Source organism: Eucyclogobius newberryi, unplaced genomic scaffold (assembly GCF_026437365.1).
Source record: "Eucyclogobius newberryi isolate DKJ021-1_F unplaced genomic scaffold, fEucNew1.0.hap1 SCAF_1, whole genome shotgun sequence".
Lineage (NCBI taxonomy): Eukaryota > Metazoa > Chordata > Actinopteri > Gobiiformes > Gobiidae > Eucyclogobius > Eucyclogobius newberryi.
In genome coordinates this window covers 3,281,233-3,299,994 of record NW_027315723.1, presented here as the reverse complement: position 1 = coordinate 3,299,994, position 18,762 = coordinate 3,281,233, and the positions used below count along the sequence as shown (strand labels likewise).

Sequence of the window (18,762 nt, the reverse complement as noted above, 5' to 3'; positions counted from 1 at the left end):
GAGAGTCTGAGGACTACGACAAAGTCTGAGGAATAAAGTCTGGCGGTAATGCAACACTTGGATGCCAACCGCCATAAAAAAACAACAACAACAACAACAACAACCGGCTTTATTCCAGGGAGACTCTTCTTCATCTTCCTCTCCTTCTTTGACGTTCGGTGCTTCCACCGTACAGCTTTATTCTTTAGGCTTCATTCTATAGGCTTTAATATTTCCACTGATGTCGCTGCTTGGTAGCCGTGCGTCTACGAGTGGTAGCTCGTAGACGCACGGCGTAGACTTTGTAACACCAAAGCAATGGAAGGAGTACTTTTACGGACTACGACAGAGTCTGAGGACAAAGCACTGGAAGTCAAGGCACTGGAAGAAGAACTTTTAGGACTACGACAAAGTCTAAGGAATAAAGTCTGGCGGTAATGCAACACTCGGACGTCAACCGCCATGAAACAACAACAACAACAACTGGACGAGGACAGGAGACCACCCCCACCCCCATCTCGTCACTCTGATCACTCTGACTCCCCACAAGCAGACCCCCATCACTCCGACTCCCATTTAGCGCCTTTAGCCTGTTTTCTATATCTGCCCAATCAAGCTCCTTTGTTCCAAGGAATCTCCCTGCAGCTTTAGCAATGATCCTGATCCTTTCAGTTCTGCTTTGAGTCTGAGCAGCACAGTTTACAACATCCACCATAAAGAGTACAAAATCCTCTCTATCCACAACCAGGGTATTCTCATTCATTCTGGAACCTGCACACTTGGGACCTCCACTCTTGAAACCTTCACACTTCTTGGGAGCCACGCTGGCCTTTCTCATTTCGCCCTGGCTGGGAGCAGCGCTGGCTCCTCTCTCTGTATTTACTCTAAACTCGTTACTTGAAACTTTCTTGACTGCATCTGCATAGGATATACCTTGAGAGACCTTTATTTTCTGCACCTCAGCAGCTCTTTTGCTAAACCTGCATCCCCCGTAGGCAGAGCTATGTTCTTCCCCACAGTTACAGCACTTCAGTTTTGCTCCCACGTCACACTTCCCATACTCGTGATCTCCTGCACATTTACCACATCTTTGCCTCCCTCTACAGACCGCTGCAATATGCCCAAAGCGCTGGCACTTAAAGCAACGCAGGGGCGGTGGAACATATGGCCTAACGTCATGGCACATGAACCCAATGAACACCTTACTAGGCAGGCACCTCCCTTCAAGTGTTACCATTACCGACAAGCTGTCACATCTTACCCCAGACCGGGTCACCTTCAACCGCCTAGCGTCCACCACCTTAGCTCCAGTCAAATTCTCCTTAACTTCATCCACAGACGTCGCCGTAGGGACACCTACGATAACTCCTCTGACCGTGTTTCTTTCAGCATCAGACACAAGAATGTCCTTTCCACCCAGACGTTTAGTTCCAATCGCCTTCCGTTGCTGAGCCGCGTCCTTGCACACGACCAGCAGCGAGCCATCTCTAAGGACACTCGCACTCTTGATCACTCCCACAGCTACAGTTAGGCTCTTTGACAATGCCACTGAATTCCACTCCTTAAAGGATGCACTATCCTGTGCAAGCTTTATGATCACCTTACAGTCTCTGCTCTCACCCCGGATATCAATAGCTTCAGCCTCATCCTGCTGCTCATTCCCAGAACCCTCGGACGAGCTAAGGGACTTTTTACGTTTCCGGGCACGTGCAGCCAGAAAAGGCTGCTCCTCCACGCCGTCCAGAACGTCTTCGACCACCGATCCACTCTCCTCCGCCATCTCCCGTCTCTCCAGACCGGAGACTAGCTCTTCTTCTTCTTCTTCTTCTTTGGTGTTTTATCGTAGTCCTGTCGCATTTCTCCTTAGACTTTTCGTAGTCCTCAGACTGTCGTAGTCCGTAAAAGTACTCCTTCCATTGCTTTGGTGTTACAAAGCCCATGAGGTCATGATATGTCTTTGTGACTAGAATAGTTGTTGTTTCAGAGACCGACCGGCTTTATTCCAGGGAGACTCTTCTTCATCTTCCTCTCCTTCTTTGACGTTCGGTGCTTCCACCGTACAGCTTTATTCTTTAAAGGCTTCATTCTATAGGCTTTAATATTTCCACTGATGTCGCTGCTTGGTAGCCGTGCGTCTACGAGACTGGACGAGGACAGGAGAATGTGTTTGAATTGGACAGCGTGTACAAAAAGTCATAAAAGATACAAAGCATATAAATAGAGCATCATTTTAATTTATAAAACAAACATGACATCACAAAGACAAGAAGCAAAGGCGAGTTTGAGTTCCAAACGATGAATAAAGTCACTGTTCACCCACCAACCAAAAGCTCGACGGTTCCATCCTCGTTTGGACCAGTGCGTCGTGTTGTTGTGTCCTTTGTATGAATGCGTTTGTGGTGAATAAATTACCGTGATATAAATCAAATGTAAAATGACCATGGGATGCATATCATGATCACATCGATGTTTGGAAACGAGCAGATTCACAAAGTCCATCTGGGAAATGTAAAGAAAGAAAAAATAATGCAAATCCGGCTGCCAATAATATCAAAGTCCCTGTACATAAGTGTTAATAACTGATCTGTGAACATATTTGATGCTTCGGACAGAGAGTGTCGCTGTGGGCACGATCGTCAGGTACAAATAGGCTTAGTGCAGATTTATACACTGTGGAAAAGAATATCCGTCAGTTCAAATGACTCGAATTCAGAATTATACTCGTGATTTAAGTCGTTCGGGTTAAAGTATTCGTTTACGACCTAAATCTAAAATATAAATGTTTATTTCTGAAGTGCCGTTTTGGAAATATCTTGAAAGAAATATATACTTTTTTTTTTTTTTTTTTTAACAGTGGTCTGACAGCAAAAACATAAGATAAACAGAATATTTAACTGTATTAGACTCATTTTAGGTTTTATTTAGTCAATATAAACTGCCTCTTGGACACGATGTCACTTTTCTGGGGGAATGTTCCACTCTGGGGCATTAAAGGCAACGTACCCGATTTTGACTTCCATAAAAAATTAAGAAAACACAACTAGTTCATTTTAAACTCCTCACTTTTATAACGCATCCTTTTAATCCAGTTTTTTCTGAGTTCATAGGCACTTTTTCTACATTTTCCAGAGCGTTTCGATGTCCGCGTCATGCTAACAACTAGCGGGCTAACGGCGCTGCACTTCCTGGTTCTCAGACGACAGAACGTTCTCGATTTTCAGAAGCGGAAAAGCACACAGCGATCTCAGGAACCTCGCCCACCTCGCCGAGTTACGCGTCGGATCCACGGAGCCGTGGAACACTCCCGGCGATGCGCTAACGTCTCCTCCGTGGGAAAAGTTACACACCTTTACATCGGTTTAGTCACATTTAGTGCAATATTCACACTTCACGGACGGTTCGGTGAAAAAAAACAACAACATTGACGAAAATCAAAGTTAAAACTATCGAAAACAAGATTAAAATTGTGAATTCAAGTCATTTTAATTGATATAAAAGTCCTCTTTTTTCCAGTGCGGTTCGGGGCTGTGACATTATTAATATAATTTATCGTTATCGTGACATATGAAGCGCTCTATAACCAGCTGGACTTCTCCTCCTCGAACTTGTCGGGGTCGATGAACGGCTTGTCGATGGACTTGATCATGAGCTCGCCGCAGTACACGCACTCGGAGGCGATGATGTCGTCGACGTCGGACTGGAGCTGCTCGCGGCTCGTCCCGGCGGTGCCCTTGCCCAGGCTGGCCGTGTCCCCGTCCTCTTTCGGGGCCGGGCGTTGGCGGGATCGGGAGGACTGGGCAGCGGCGGCGGCGGCCGAGAGCTTCTTCTGCAGCTCCTCCAGGCGGCCCAGTCTGAACGCCGACAGGTGAGGGGTCACTTCCTGCGTGGCGGGGGGAAAAAAAACACCCGCGTTCGAACGTGAGAGTCGGAAACGCTTCAGGAAACAGAATTCACCGACGGCGAATGTGCTTTTTCGCCAAGCAACACAAGGAACATTATATTATATCAATTACCAAATTTTCCACACTATAAGTCACATCTTTTTTCATAGTTTTGGCCGGAGTGCGACTTATATGTGATATTGTTTGTTATTTTCACACTGACAACTACAAGAGGGCGCTCTAGGCTCTAAACGACGCAGAAGAAGAATCTGCACTTCCTCTACCTCTGGAGTTTGTGGAGTTGTTTAGAAGTGACACAGAGGAAGAAGAATTCAATGGATTTGGAACTAAAGAACTCTAAATAACTAATTGTACATCGATGAAAACAGAGGTTGTTTACGTAGAGTTTCTCAACGAGAAAGTCAGGATCAAGCCATTTAACTGATTTGTATGAAACAATTTAAATAGTAATAATACATGAGAATTCTTTATTTAATTTGTACAGAAATAATGATCAAACCCTTATTCGAATAATGTTTTTGATCATGTTTTGTTCTTCTACTGCAGTTCTTCCTTCTTATCAGGCTTAGATAGGGGGCTGTCCTCCCGTATTTTGGACGGGGGATTTTAAAACGTGGACGGGCATTTTCGAAGCGTTTGACAGTAGTCCGCCATTACAGTTTATTGTTTACAAGTGAAAATGTGCATGCTGCGTGCTGATTGGTCGACGAAATTAGTGTGTTTGGCTCTGATTGGCTGCCGAGCCGTGGTCCGGAGAATGCCGGAGCTACTCGTATTTCGCCCAGTCGGCCCCCGTACAAGGTGTTTTCAAATCCTATCTAAAAGCCTGCTTCTTATTCTTATTTTATCTCCCAAACTCCTACAATCGTTTACATTGTTAAAAACCTCATTACCGCCCCCGCCTGGATGAAACTGAAAAAGTTTCCGTGACAATAAAAGGCCCAAAAGCAGCGATTTACGTTGTTTCTCTTTTGACTTATTCATTGTTTCCTGATCCTGGTTACCTGGAGGAGGCAGTCGTAGTGGAACATGTGCCCGCAGAGGAACAGGTAGAAGGGGCGGTTGAGCAGGGGGAAGTCGCAGCAGGCGCACTTCTCCTGCGAGTCCACCACGCCGTACTTGTTCCTCATCTCCTGGATGTCCTCGCGGATCCGCTTGGCGCTCTCCGTGGCCTCCTCCATCTCCTGCTTCAGCTCCTCAATGTGCTGGTTGTACTCCTCCAGGGAGCCGCAGATGGCCTCCTGGGAAACGCACGCACAGCGCAATCGGGTCAATACAGCGCCCCCTACAGGTCGGACGACTCATTGAACTAAAATGCAGTTAAGATTGATCTATTGAACATTTTGATAAAATTGTCATCACAGAGTAGTACATTTTTTTAGGTTTATAATTAAACTTCCTGTTTGTAACTTCACAGTAGGAAATTACCCAGCAAACACTGGGCCAAAACTCATCTAATGTCACACTGTTTTTTTTATTTGACAAACAAAAATATATGAAAGCGACTTTATTTTGTTAAATTAATGTTTAAAGAGTCAAAAAAGTTGTTTCTTTTGTGTAAATTCTGCATAAACTTTGACTGCAATGAGTGTGATGTCACTTCCTGTATGAGTGTCCCTGGTGTGACGTCACTTCCTGTGTGAGTGTCCCTGGTGTGACGTCACTTCCTGTGTGAGTGTCCCTGGTGTGACGTCACTTCCTGTGTGAGTGTCCCTGGTGTGACGTCACTTCCTGTGTGAGTGTCCCTGGTGTGACGTCACTTCCTGTGTGAGTGTCCCTGGTGTGACGTCACTTCCTGTGTGAGTGTCCCTGGTGTGACGTCACTTCCTGTGTGAGTGTCCCTGGTGTGACGTCACTTCCTGTGTGAGTGTCCCTGGTGTGACGTCACTTCCTGTATGAGTGTCCCTGGTGTGATGTCACTTCCTGTATGAGTGTCCCTGGTGTGATGTCACTTCCTGTATGAGTGTCCCTGGTGTGATGTCACTTCCTGTATGAGTGTCCCTGGTGTGATGTCACTTCCTGTATGAGTGTCCCTGGTGTGATGTCACTTCCTGTATGAGTGTCCCTGGTGTGATGTCACTTCCTGTATGAGTGTCCCTGGTGTGATGTCACTTCCTGTATGAGTGTCCCTGGTGTGATGTCACTTCCTGTATGAGTGTCCCTGGTGTGATGTCACACCAGGGAACGCAGCGTTACACGAGCGCGGCAAGAAAAAGCGCAAACACATGAACATTGCACAGAAAGAATAAGGAATGATTTGATTTTAATCCATTTCAACAACAATTTGATGTTTTAAGCCAGTGTTTTTCAATCTTTCTTAAGTCATGGCACACTACCTCTTTTAGAAAGATGCTGTGGCACTAAAATATGATGAAATTACAGCAAATATTGTCCATGCAACTGTGGACTCTGGATTTGGAAATTATTGTTGGCCTTATTTTTGTGGCTCAAAAGTTTGCTTAGAACAGCAATACAAACGGTAAATGTGCCTTAATTGTCTTTAGATGTCTTGTTTTCAGTCTGTTTTCAGTGTATTTTCATGTCCCGTGCTCTCTGGTCTTGTTCTGTGTTTGTTGTTACATGTTAAATTAAACTGAACTTTTGTGAAGAACGATCCTTAAACTGAGCATGTGCCATAATAATATTACAGTTTATGTTTATTGATTCATCATTCCATCAGAAGAGCCCCACTGAGATGAAAGAGCATCATTATCAGGGGAGCGCAGGGAGAACATGCAAACTCCACACAGCAACAAACTTAACAGAAACTGGACTGAATGGGACTTTATGTGCCTTAACCTTTTTTAATGTCTTTCCTCCCCTTAATTCTTATTTCCAATATTTTTTTAATTTTCTCTGATCTTGTCTGGTCAGTTTATTTTTTTATTTATGTATTATATTTGTTTTTATGATTTATTTTAATAATTTATGTAATTTTATTTGTATTTATTATTTTATTTATTTATGTGATTTTATTTACAGCGCATTTAATGTATTTGTATTTATTTACTTACTTTTTTTAATGTATTTATTTAGTGTTTTTTTTGTTTTTGTTTTTTATTCCAAAAAATGTAATATTAAAAAAGGCAAACACAGAAAGCCCAGAATCGAACACGAGATCAAACCGCGGCTCCACGTTTAATGAAGCAAACTTACATCCAGTCTCATATTACGTCTTATAGTCAAGTTATACGAGTTATTGTATTATTATGTGCGTTTGTTTTCCACCGTTTGGCCTCGTTTGTGGAGCGTGTTTATATTTTGGACGGAGAAACGAGCGACGGACCTTGAAGTGGTCGATGGTGACAAAGTCCGGGAAGAAGGGTAGGATGTCCTCGATCTTGAGCAGGTCGCAGCTGGAGAGGCAGTTCATGGCCTTCTTCACGTCCTTCTCCTCCTGGACCACGTGCTTGGCGATCTTCAGCCACAGCTTCTTCCTCAGCTCCTCGTCGTCCTCGGGCAGGTCGGCGCAGGACTTGGCCAGGTCCACGTCCTCCTGCGAGAGAGAGAGAGACCGGCCATTGAAAACGTGAATGTCCAGCAGGGGGCGGCCAAGCACAGAGCAGCCCAGTGGTTTCACGGTTAGCACTAGATCATACACGGAATCGGGACGGAAGTTACTAAATCCAACATGGCGGCGACAACGTGGCGGCGGCTACATGACGGCGACGACAACATGGCGGCGGCAACATGATGGCGACGACAACATGGCGGCGGCAATATGGCGGCGACAACAACATGGCGGCGACAACATGGCGGCGACAACATGGCGGCGACAACATGGCGGCGACAACATGGCGGCGACAACATGGCGGCGACAACAACATGGCGGCGACAACATGGCGGCGACAACAAACATGGCGGCGACAACAAACATGGCGGCGACAACATGGCGGCGACAACATGGCGGCGACAACAAACATGGCGGCGACAACATGGCGGCGGCAACATCAAATCAATTTATTTTTGTAAGGCCCAAAATCACAACAACAGTCGCCTCTGAGGGCCACAGGGAGAAATGACAACATGGCGGTGGCAACGACATGGCGGCGTCAACAACATGGCGGCGTCAACAACATGGCGGCGTCAACAACATGGCGGCGTCAACAACATGGCGGCGGCAACATGACGGTGACAACAACATGGCGGCGGCAACATGGCGGCGACAACAAACATGGCAGCGGCAACATGAAGGCGGCGACAACATGGCGGCGGCAACAACATGGCGGCGGCAACATGGCGGCGGCAACAACATGGCGGCGGCAACAACATGGCGGCGGCAACAACATGGCGGCGGCAACAACATGGCGGCGGCAACAACATGGCGGCGGCAACATGAAGGCGGCGGCAACATGAAGGCGGCGGCAACATGGCGAAGACAACATGGCGAAGACAACATGGCGAAGACAACATGGCGGCGGCAACAACATGGCGGCGGCAACAACATGGCGGCGGCAACAACATGGCGGCGACAACAAACATGGCAGCGGCAACAACATGGCGAAGACAACATGGCGGCGGCAACATGGCGGCGGCAACATGACGGCGGCAACATGACGGCGGCAACATGACGGCGGCAACATGACGGCGACAACAAACATGGCGGCGTCAACAAACATGGCGGCGTCAACAAACATGGCGGCGTCAACATGGCGGAAAGTTAGGTTTACTTCATCTGGTTGAAACTAGTTTATGCCATGGCTCTGTATTAGCAAGAGTGTAGCTAACTCATCCCAAAACAAACTAGACAGGACCAGTCTGGGTCTCGTTTCAGGCGAAGTAAAAGCCTCACCTGCAGCGCCAGGTCGACGGCCTCCTCGTAGAGCTCCATGATCTTGTACACGAGCACGCAGGCTTTGCGGTAGCCGTTCTCCGCGCACAGCCTCAGCGCGTACTTCAGGTCGTAGTGGATCTCCGAGGCGTGCGTGCCGGCCTGCTCCAGGTAGCGCAGCAGAGAGTCCTTCCTGTACTTGGCGTAGAGCGAGAGGAGGTAGTTGTGGATGGCCTCCTCCGTCACCGCCAGCTCGAACACGCAGAACTCCATGTAGCGTATGGTTTCGTTGATCTGCTGCGTGTTCCCCATCTGGCTGTAGTTCATGAGCGCCGGGATGAGCTTCTTGGGGTCCAGCCGCTTCCCCATTTGGATCCAGGCGTCCACCACCTTCTTGGGGATGTGCTGCATGAGGACGGGCGAGAACTTGTAGAAGAGCTTCTCGTCGCAGTGCTTGGACAGGACCTCCAGGGCGGCGGGGAAGTCGTCGTGCTGGCAATGGTGCGAGATCACCCGCTCGTAGTCCTGCATCACCACCGAGAAGTACACCATGTCGTCCACGTTGCCGTGACTGGCGAGCAGGTCGTAGACGGTGCCGCGGTTGTTGTACAGGCACTCCTTGTGCTTGGCGCAGCTCAGGAACTTCCGGAACTCGTCGCGCGTCTCCCGGAACACCAGCGCGTTGGCGTCGCTTTCGAGCTGCCCGATCCGGTTCAGGAAGAGCTCGGCGAGCCACGTGACGAGCAGCGTCGTCTGCGTCCGCTCGCTCGGCTTCAGGTTGTTCAGCTTCTTCAGCAGGAACTCCATTAAGGCGTCCTCCTGCTTGGCGTCGATGAATTTCAGCGCGATCTCCTCGAAGTAGTTCTGCGTCAGGGCGTAGCACTTGGCGCTCTCGAGGTATCGCTTGTTCTGGAAGCAGTGCTCGGCCTCCTTCGCCAGCACCATGTCCATGCACTCGGGCCGGTCGCGGCAGAACTCCTTGGCCAGGTCGAACTTGTTCATGCCCATGTACATTTGCCAGACGTCGCGGGACTCTTTCTGGATGTGGTAGCGGAAGACGGCCTTCTCGGTGTAAATCCAGACCAGCCCGCCGACCGGGTCCTTGATCATCCTCCGGAGGGCGCCGAACTTCTCGGGGAAAACGTCTTCGTACACCACTTGCCCGTTGAGCGTGCAGATGGCCTTGATGCGGTCGTGCAGGAGCAGGAGGAAGTGGAACTGCGTCAGGACGATGGAGATGGGCTTGTTGGAGGCGAGGTCGATGTCGGGCGTGTACTCCCAGACCTGGAAAAACAACGAGCCGGGTTTTATTTGAAGTATTTTGAAACCTGAAAGACGAGAGCCATAGAATTTAGGACTGCAACTAACAAGTCAGCAACTGTTTCTATTGTACCTACCGAGTTTTGAAATACATTTAACTTAAAAGATATTATTTCAACAAGGTAAATCTCATTGTGATGAAGAGGCCGCAGCGCACACTTCATCCAAACAATAATCATGATCAAATTACAATTACAGAGATTTTAATAACTAGACACAATTATTTTTGATGAAACGATGCAGCCTTTATAAACTGACACACAAGTGAATAACTCAAGGTACATTTAGTGCAGACCTTTGATGAAGATTTGATATAGAGGTTTATAAAAGGTCACTTGTTTAAACTTGCAGGGCCATAGTTTGGCCACTAGAGGCACTGCTGCTGCTCCACTAAACAATCTGAACTTTAATAGGTTTAGACGTTTTATTTTCTCATTACTAGAGGAGACTGCGGTGGCCTGACACACATGGCCACAGAGGGGAGGAGCCTATTGCACACATGCAAATGAGCTGTAAAGCTACATCTCTGCTTAATGTCATTTACAGAATGCGGTCTGAAATATGAACTGCTCCACAATAATATTCACTACAGACGAGGGCAGCTAGAGTTAAAATACAGCGTCACATCATAGAATCTGAACCGCCACTGTTCACGAGGTCAAACGAACACCATATGAGGGCCACGTTTCCTGCCGCGCCCGGCTGAAGCGTCCCTCACCTGCACGTCGCTGAGCAGCGAGTCGGGCCGGACGCTGTCCAGCTGCCCGTACAGCACGCCGTTGCCCATCATCCAGGCGAAGGCTTTGGGCGACGACCGCAGCTTGGACGTGTAGAAGGTGATCTCGCTGTAGCCCATGTTGACAGGGAACTCCTGGAAGCTGGGCAGCAGGTCCTGGTTCTGGGAGAAGATGGAGCTGAAGCCCTGCTGCTCCGAGCCCTCCGCCACTTTGCCCACGAACTGGAACAGGCGCTTCCTGGTGGTGGCGATGATGAAGAACTTGTTCTCCCACCCGCGCTCGATCTCGATGCAGCAGACGGGAGCCGGGCGGCCGTCTTCGTCCAGAGAGTGGACCTGGAAGGGCATCCAAACGAGAAGAGACACGTTACAGGGCGGAAAGGACGACTATTACGCACGGTTTGGACGGATCCCGGCCTTTAAACACGCTTTCGGATACATCGTGTATCAGATCACTTTAGTGTTAGCACGCCATCTACTGGCCGCAGTGGGAATGAACCATTACAACAAAAACACGAGCCACTTAAGCAACTCTGCTGGCTACAAGTACAGACTTGTAATGGACGAGATTTGAGTGTGGAAGTGTTCTGAAGGCGTCTGGTGATGATTTATGGCCTTAAAAACAGCATCATCGAATTATTGTTTAACTGGTCTTTACAGAGGCTTTACATGCATGAAAAAAGAGGTTTAATTATTTACCGTATTTTCCGGACTATAAGTCGCACCTTTTTTCATCGTTTTGGCCGGGGTGCGACTCCTACTTATATACTTATACTCCGGAGCAACTTATATGTGATATTATTATTTTTTTCACACTTGCAACTGTATTTCATACTCTAGTGCGACTTTATACATGTTTTTTTCTTCTCTATTATGCATTTTTTGGCTGGTGCGACTTATACTCTGGAAAATACGGTAAACCAATATCCTGAAGCCGCCTCCTCCTCTGACCTGTCTGAAGTACTGGTCGGGGTTGTTGTTGAACAGACTGCCTTCGCTGGCCGTGATCTCAGCCTCAAAGATGAGTCCTTGGCTGGTCCCAATCAGAATGGGCCCCGTGCTGCTGTCGGAGCCCAGCAGTTTGTTCCAGCCCACGCTCTCGATGAGGTGTCCCCTCCAGCGGGACAGGGGGCGCACCTTCTGAGTGTTTCTGTTCACGTACAGACACTCGCTGGAGCTCAGGCTGACCAGCAGATGGGAACCTGAAGACAAATGGTAATTGGGTGTAAACATGCACCGACAGTATCAGACTCCATGTCACTTTACTTATGATAAACAGACCTGTCCCAAGGCCATAGCAACAGCTGTAAACATTCCTTCATCCCTCAGTCTATTAAAAGGACAAATATTATGAAAAATGTCGTTTTTCCCTCTTTTAACCCTGTTCTCGAGTTGCTCCTCACCAAAACACACGCGGAGCAGCATTAGCTTCATTCACACTAGTTTGATGAATCTTCGTAAAAAGTCCTCTCCGCCCGAGCCTCAAAAACACTTGGTTCTGAATCTCTACGATAACTGACGTTTCTCCATCTGCAGTGTTCTCGCTGAGGGGTTTTGGCATGGCGGGCAGCCATGCTGCGGCGGGCCCCCGCCATGCCCAAAAGATGCCGCCATGCTGGGGCGGGCCCCTGCCATGCCCAAAAGATGCCGCCATGCTGCGGCGGGCCCCCGTCATGCTGAAATGATACCGCCAGGTATTAAGATAACCGTGCTTGGCGCGAGCATAAAGCACCACGGCGCTCACATGGTACCCAAAAGATATGGAAAGCCAATATGAACACACTCCACCATTTAGGAGCGGCGTATGGGGTAAATTAAGAGAACGCGTGAGAAATTAAGTTTACGGCGCACAGCGTAACGTCAGGCGGTGCACGGCGTTAAAAGCGCCGCTTTATTTTGAAAAAGCAGTGGAAATTACGCCGCGACACGCTGCTCCTAAGTGGTGGATTGTGATCATATTGGCTTTACATATCGAGCCCCGTGGGTGATTTTTTAAGTACTTTTTGCGGACAAAATTATTTGGACGGGGTGTTTTGAAATCCTATCAAAAAGCCTGAGGCTAACGACATCCTACCAACTATTAGAGCGCGTGACACTTTTCTCTGTGGCGACTTAGATCTAGGCGGGGTTTAAAATCTGATGTTCCTCTGGGCGGAGCTTGTGGAATTAGAATAAACCCGAGTTTCAGCTTCACTAAGAGTCCCGTATGTCCTCCAAAGGGTCCGGAACAGCACGAGAAACACACATCACAATATTTAGTCATAATCATAATCAATGTAGTCACGGAGTCCTGCCGCGAGCGCAGTTTGACCCTTGACCCTCTCACCTGTGGGGTCGAGGAAAAGCCTGTGCACTCGGCTGTCGTCTTTCCTCCCCAGCTCGATCTGATTGGGCTGATCGGGTTTGGCCAGGTCGATTCTGAAACACAAAAAGACGTCACGTTTATGTCGCGGCGTCGGGCCATTTCTCTGACCGATGTTGTGACGGTGATAAGATCACATTAACGATTATATTTAGTTTACGCGCCCCATTTTACAAAGACGCTTCAACATTTGAGAACAGTATTTCCAGTGATTGTAGCTTATCACTGGAAAACAAAGCTAGCATGCGTTAGCATCAGCCGTTTCCTGTTGATTAACGCAAAGCACTCACATCAAGAGCAAAAACAAATATGCTTCCTGTGCATACAGCGTCTAACATGATCCAAACCCAATAAAGGAACGTTAAAAATAAATGCGGGATAACAAAAGGCATGAGAGTTTTTCACCAGATTATATAAGATAATCACTTGAAAAGCTTTGGTTTGCTGAAAGAATCCTTTGGCTTGGAGAAACAGGACATTTATAGAAATTTACAAATGAGGAGTTCCCAACAACCATTACAACCCTCTGACTGAAATCTTTATAAAGACTTATAAAGCAGAACGCTCAAGGGAACAGAAGAACCAAGAACAGAACAGAACCGAGAACAGAACGCTCTGAACCGGTCTGGGGGAAATGTGGCTTTAAAGTTTTAATCAATAACTGGACCTGCTTGTATCGCCTGCTTGTCTCCATGTAGAGGTTGAACAGAAGGGGTCTCAGGACTGACCCTTGCGGCACCCCACAGGTCAGGGGCATGTGGTCTGAGACACAGTTACCAATTATACTCCTCTTTGCTCCACTAAAAAGAAAGATCTTGAAACATGGACTCTGATCCAAGTCTAAGTCAAAGTTGAAACCATAAAAATTTATGTTTTATCCAGATTTCTCCATCTTTTCCAGACTCTCCCAATTTCCATCTCCAACCGGCCGTTTGATGAGTGGAATTAAACAATATCTAGATTTGTATGGAACCTTGCTGTACTGGTGTGATCCAGAATATGAAGCTCAATGGTGCTCATACTGAGAGTAATGTGGTGCCGGGGGTTCCTGTACAGGCCAAATACTGAGAGTAATGTGGTGCCTGAGGTTCCTGTACAGGCCAAATACTGAGAGTAATGTGGTGCCGGGGGTTCCTGTACAGGTCTTATACTGAGAGTAATGTGGTGCCGGGGGTTCCTGTACAGGTCTTATACTGAGAGTAATGTGGTGCCGGGGGTTCCTGTACAGGCCAAATACTGAGAGTAATGTGGTGCCGGGGGTTCCTGTACAGGTCTTATACTGAGAGTAAATTCTGCTTAGACTTTGACTGGAACGAGTGTCCCTGGTGTGATGTCACTTCCTGTCATTTTCTACAGATTTGTCCATGTATTCTCCACAAATACCTGCTCGATTGGTGTAAAACTATCATTTATATGTACAATGTATAAATACAGTAAATAAAGTCAGAATGAGAACATTGTACAAACCATGGGCACTTTAAACCTCCGCTAGCACTTTTTATTGTTTTGTTTTTTTATTGTTTATCTTGCTGACAACAACTGTGTAAAGTTTCAGATCTCTGGGAACAGGCATTTTGGTGCTGTTGACCTTTTGTATCAAAAAGTATATTCGGAACAAGTGATCCAAATAGGTGCGTGTACAGTGCGGTGCGTGTGCGGTGCGTATGTCGTGCGGTGCGTGTGCGGTGCGGTGCTTGTGTCGTGCGTGTGTCGTGCGTGTGCTGTGCGTGTGCGTGTGTCGTGCGTGTACTGTGCGGTGCGTGTGCGGTGCGTGTGCGGTGCGTGTGTCGTGTGCGGTGCGTGTGCGGTGCGTGTGCGGTGCGTGTGTCGTGTGCGGTGCGTGTGTCGTGCGTGTGCTGTGCGTGTGTCGTGCGGTGCGTGTACAGTGCGTGTGCGGTGTGTGTACGGTGTGTGTGCGGTGCGTGTGCAGTGCGTGTGTCGTGCGGTGCGTGTGTCGTGCGGTGCGTGTGCGTGTGCGGTGCGTGTGCTGTGCGTGTGCTGTGAGTGTGCGGTGCGTATGCGGTGCGGTGCGTGTGCGGTGCGTGTGCGGTGCGTGTGCGGTGCGTGTGCGGTGCGTGTGTCGTGTGCGGTGCGTGTGTCGTGTGCGGTGCGTCGTGTGCGGTGCGTGTGTCGTGTGCGGTGCGTGTGCGGTGCGTGTGTCGTGTGGTGCGTGTGTCGTGCGTGTGCTGTGCGTGTGCTGTGCGATGCGTGTACAGTGCGGTGCGTGTGTGGTGTGTGTACGGTGTGCAGTGCGGTGCGTGTGCAGTGCGTGTGCGGTGCGTGTGTCGTGCGGTGCGTGTGCGGTGCGTGTGCTGTGCGGTGCGTGTGCTGTGCGTGTGCGGTGCGTGTACAGAGCGGTGCGTGTGTGGTGTGTGTACGGTGTGTGTGCGGTGCGTGTGCAGTGCGTGTGCGGTGCGTGTGTCGTGCGGTGCGTGTGTCGTGCGGTGCGTGTGCGGTGCGTGTGCGGTGCGTGTGCGGTGCGTGTGCGGTGCGTGTGCGGTGCGTATGCGGTGCGTGTGCTGTGCGGTGCGTGTGCGGTGCGTGTGCGGTGCGTGTGCGGTGCGTGTGTCGTGTGCGGTGCGTCGTGTGCGGTGCGTGTGTCGTGTGCGGTGCGTGTGTCGTGTGGTGCGTGTGTCGTGCGTGTGCTGTGCGTGTGCTGTGCGTGTGTCGTGCGGTGCGTGTACAGTGCGGTGCGTGTGTGGTGTGTGTACGGTGTGCAGTGCGGTGCGTGTGCAGTGCGTGTGCGGTGCGTGTGTCGTGCGGTGCGTGTGCTGTGCGGTGCGTGTGCTGTGCGGTGCGTGTGCTGTGCGTGTGCGGTGCGTGTGTCGTGCGGTGCGTGTACAGTGCGGTGCGTGTGTGGTGTGTGTACGGTGTGTGTGCGGTGCGTGTGCAGTGCGTGTGCGGTGCGTGTGTCGTGCGGTGCGTGTGTCGTGCGGTGCGTGTGCGGTGCGTGTGCGGTGCGTGTGCTGTGCGTGTGCGGTGCGTGTGCGGTGCGTGTGCAGTGCGTGTGCGGTGCGTGTGTCGTGCGGTGCGTGTGCTGTGCGTGCGTGTGCGGTGCGTGTGCGGTGCGTGTGCTGTGCGGTGCGTGTGCTGTGCGTGTGCGGTGCGTGTGCGGTGCGTGTGCTGTGCGTGTGCTGTGCGTGTGCTGTGCGTGTGCGGTGCGTGTGCGTGTGCGGTGCGTGTGCGTGTGCTGTGCGTGTGCTGTGCGTGTGCGGTGCGTGTGCGGTGCGTGTGCGGTGCGTGTGCGGTGCGTGTGCTGTGCGGTGCGTGTGCGGTGCGGTGCGTGTGCGGTGCGTGTGCGGTGCGTGTGCGGTGCGTGTGCGGTGCGTGTGCGGTGCGTGTGCTGTGCGGTGCGTGTGCTGTGCGTGTGCGGTGCGTGTGCGGTGCGTGTGCTGTGCGTGTGCGGTGCGTGTGCGGTGCGTGTGCTGTGCGGTGCGTGTGCTGTGCGGTGCGTGTGCTGTGCGTGTGCGGTGCGTGTGCGGTGCGTGTGCGGTGCGTGTGCGGTGCGTGTGCGGTGCGTGTGCGGTGCGTGTGCGGTGCGTGTGCTGTGCGTGTGCGGTGCGTGTGCGGTGCGTGTGCGGTGCGTGTGCGGTGCGTGTGCGGTGCGTGTGCTGTGCGTGTGCGGTGTGCTGTGCGTGTGCGGTGCGTGTGCGGTGCGTGTGCGGTGCGTGTGCGGTGCGTGTGCGGTGCGTGTGCTGTGCGTGTGCGGTGCGTGTGCGGTGCGTGTGCTGTGCGGTGCGTGTGCTGTGCGGTGCGTGTGCTGTGCGTGTGCGGTGCGTGTGCGGTGCGTGTGCGGTGCGTGTGCGGTGCGTGTGCGGTGCGTGTGCGGTGCGTGTGCGGTGCGTGTGCGGTGCGTGTGCTGTGCGTGTGCGGTGCGTGTGCGGTGCGTGTGCGGTGCGTGTGCGGTGCGTGTGCGGTGCGTGTGCGGTGCGTGTACCTCAGCAGCGTGTCTTTGCCCAGGCTCATGCACAGCTGGTTGTTGCAAACTGAGAGGTGGTTGATCTTCTCAGGAGGAGTGAAGTCGATCCTCTGCTTGTTGAAAATGGGTTTCTCCTCCTCCAGTCTCACGTTCACGAACCCTGCAAAACAAACAAACAAACAAACAAACAAACAAAGAAGTCAACGTGGATGCGATATGTGTGAACCGTGCTCGACTGACATTAGGATTGAAGTGAACGTCGTTTTGCTTTGAGTTCATTCATTTTCTACCTCTTGTTCCCTTTCGGGGTCGCGTGTGACTGGAGCCCATCCCAGTGACTTTGGGCCTTAGGCGGGGTACATCCTGGACAGTGGCCAACAAGCTTTGAATTGACATGTTTAAATTTCCAATGAGAAACTAGATTAAGTCATACATTTTACAGGTTTTGTCAGATTTGAAGTAAAATATTTTATTTTTCTTTCATCCAAATGTAACAAACAGCCTGATCTTGAAAGAGCAAAAGAAATGTCATTGTGTCGATTAAAAAAAATGAACATTCTGTCGTTTGATATGACACTTTTGTCCATTTTATGAATGAGTTTTGCATTTACTAAAAACATAGTGTTGTACATTTGCTGTTGGACTCCATAGTTTAAACTTTATGTTTGTGATGTTATAGTTTTTCCTATAGATTGTTTCTTATGCAACATTTTGAGGACTTTTGTAAAACATGTCAACAGCTCTAGACTCACTGTTATTGACAAAACTATCCACAAAACCTGATATAGACTCAGACATGTTTAGCATTAGCACGTGGCCTGAAAGAAACATTTTACTGCTGTTTAATCAGACTGACAGTTGTTTGTTTCAGTCATTTCAGACACTTGAACCACAAACATCAGCATCAGACACTTTTGACCCGTCACGATCACACGCCACACGTCTGAAAGCCGCTCTTCCTGGAGGCTCGAGCCCACCTGAGTGCGTGATCGGGACGTTGGGCGGCTGCACGTTCCGCCTCGTGTGCTGCGAGTCCTCGTACTCGTCCAGAATCGACGCCATGGCTCAGTAAACGCGGCTTCACTGCGGCTAAACGCTCAGTTCAGTCGACGCTAGCCCCCGGGGTTAGCATTAGCATGGGTTAGCATTAGCGCCGGGCTCATGACGCGCGCGCGGATCAAACTCTGTCCGTCACATGTCGAGCTGGAGTTTGGAAACGCGCGAAAAGGTGATCGCGTCGCCTTGGCAACGGCGCGAGACGATGATTGTCTCGCGTTTGGGGTCTTTTCGCGAACATTCGTCTGCAAAACACAGGAAGCGGGGTCAGGTGACACGCGGATCACGTGACACGAGGATACGTGACGGTGTTGACGCGGAGGCGCATGTTCGCCGCGTGAGGGCGCTGCAGACTCAGGGAAGGTTAGAAGAGGATTAGAATTACACATAAATCTAACCATTTAAGATGTAAATAAACACTGCAAGTAAAACTACAAGGTGAATATCATATGTGCAAATAAGAGGCTCTGGTTATGATGCTTTACACATGAACTTCACAGGATGTTACAGTATTGCACATTCATTGTTCAATGTTTGTTGTTTGTGTTGTTCCTATGTTCATGATTCTGGTTATTATAGGTAAGACAAGAAAAGCCTTTTATTTGTCCACACAATGGGGAAATTTCGATATTGCAACGCAAAGTAGGTTCAGACGTAAAAGAACAGATAACTTATAGAAATCTTAAAAAAAAAAAAAAAAAAAAAAACAGTCTTAAT

General features: G+C 49.7%; 1 protein-coding gene across 1 annotated transcript; it reads right to left on the bottom strand.

The window, feature by feature from the left end:
- Positions 1 to 2,226: 2,226 nt before the first annotated feature.
- Positions 2,227 to 18,258, bottom strand: vps18 (VPS18 core subunit of CORVET and HOPS complexes). The gene is made up of 9 exons (XM_072441719.1): positions 17,967 to 18,258; positions 17,008 to 17,149; positions 13,035 to 13,126; positions 11,660 to 11,910; positions 10,691 to 11,044; positions 8,674 to 9,936; positions 7,168 to 7,377; positions 4,886 to 5,122; positions 2,227 to 3,859 (listed from the first exon to the last, which is right to left on the bottom strand). The coding sequence occupies exons 1-9, from the start codon at positions 18,049 to 18,051 to the stop codon at positions 3,554 to 3,556; spliced, it is 2,940 nt and encodes a 979-aa protein (XP_072297820.1). The 5' UTR covers positions 18,052 to 18,258; the 3' UTR covers positions 2,227 to 3,553.
- Positions 18,259 to 18,762: the final 504 nt, after the last annotated feature.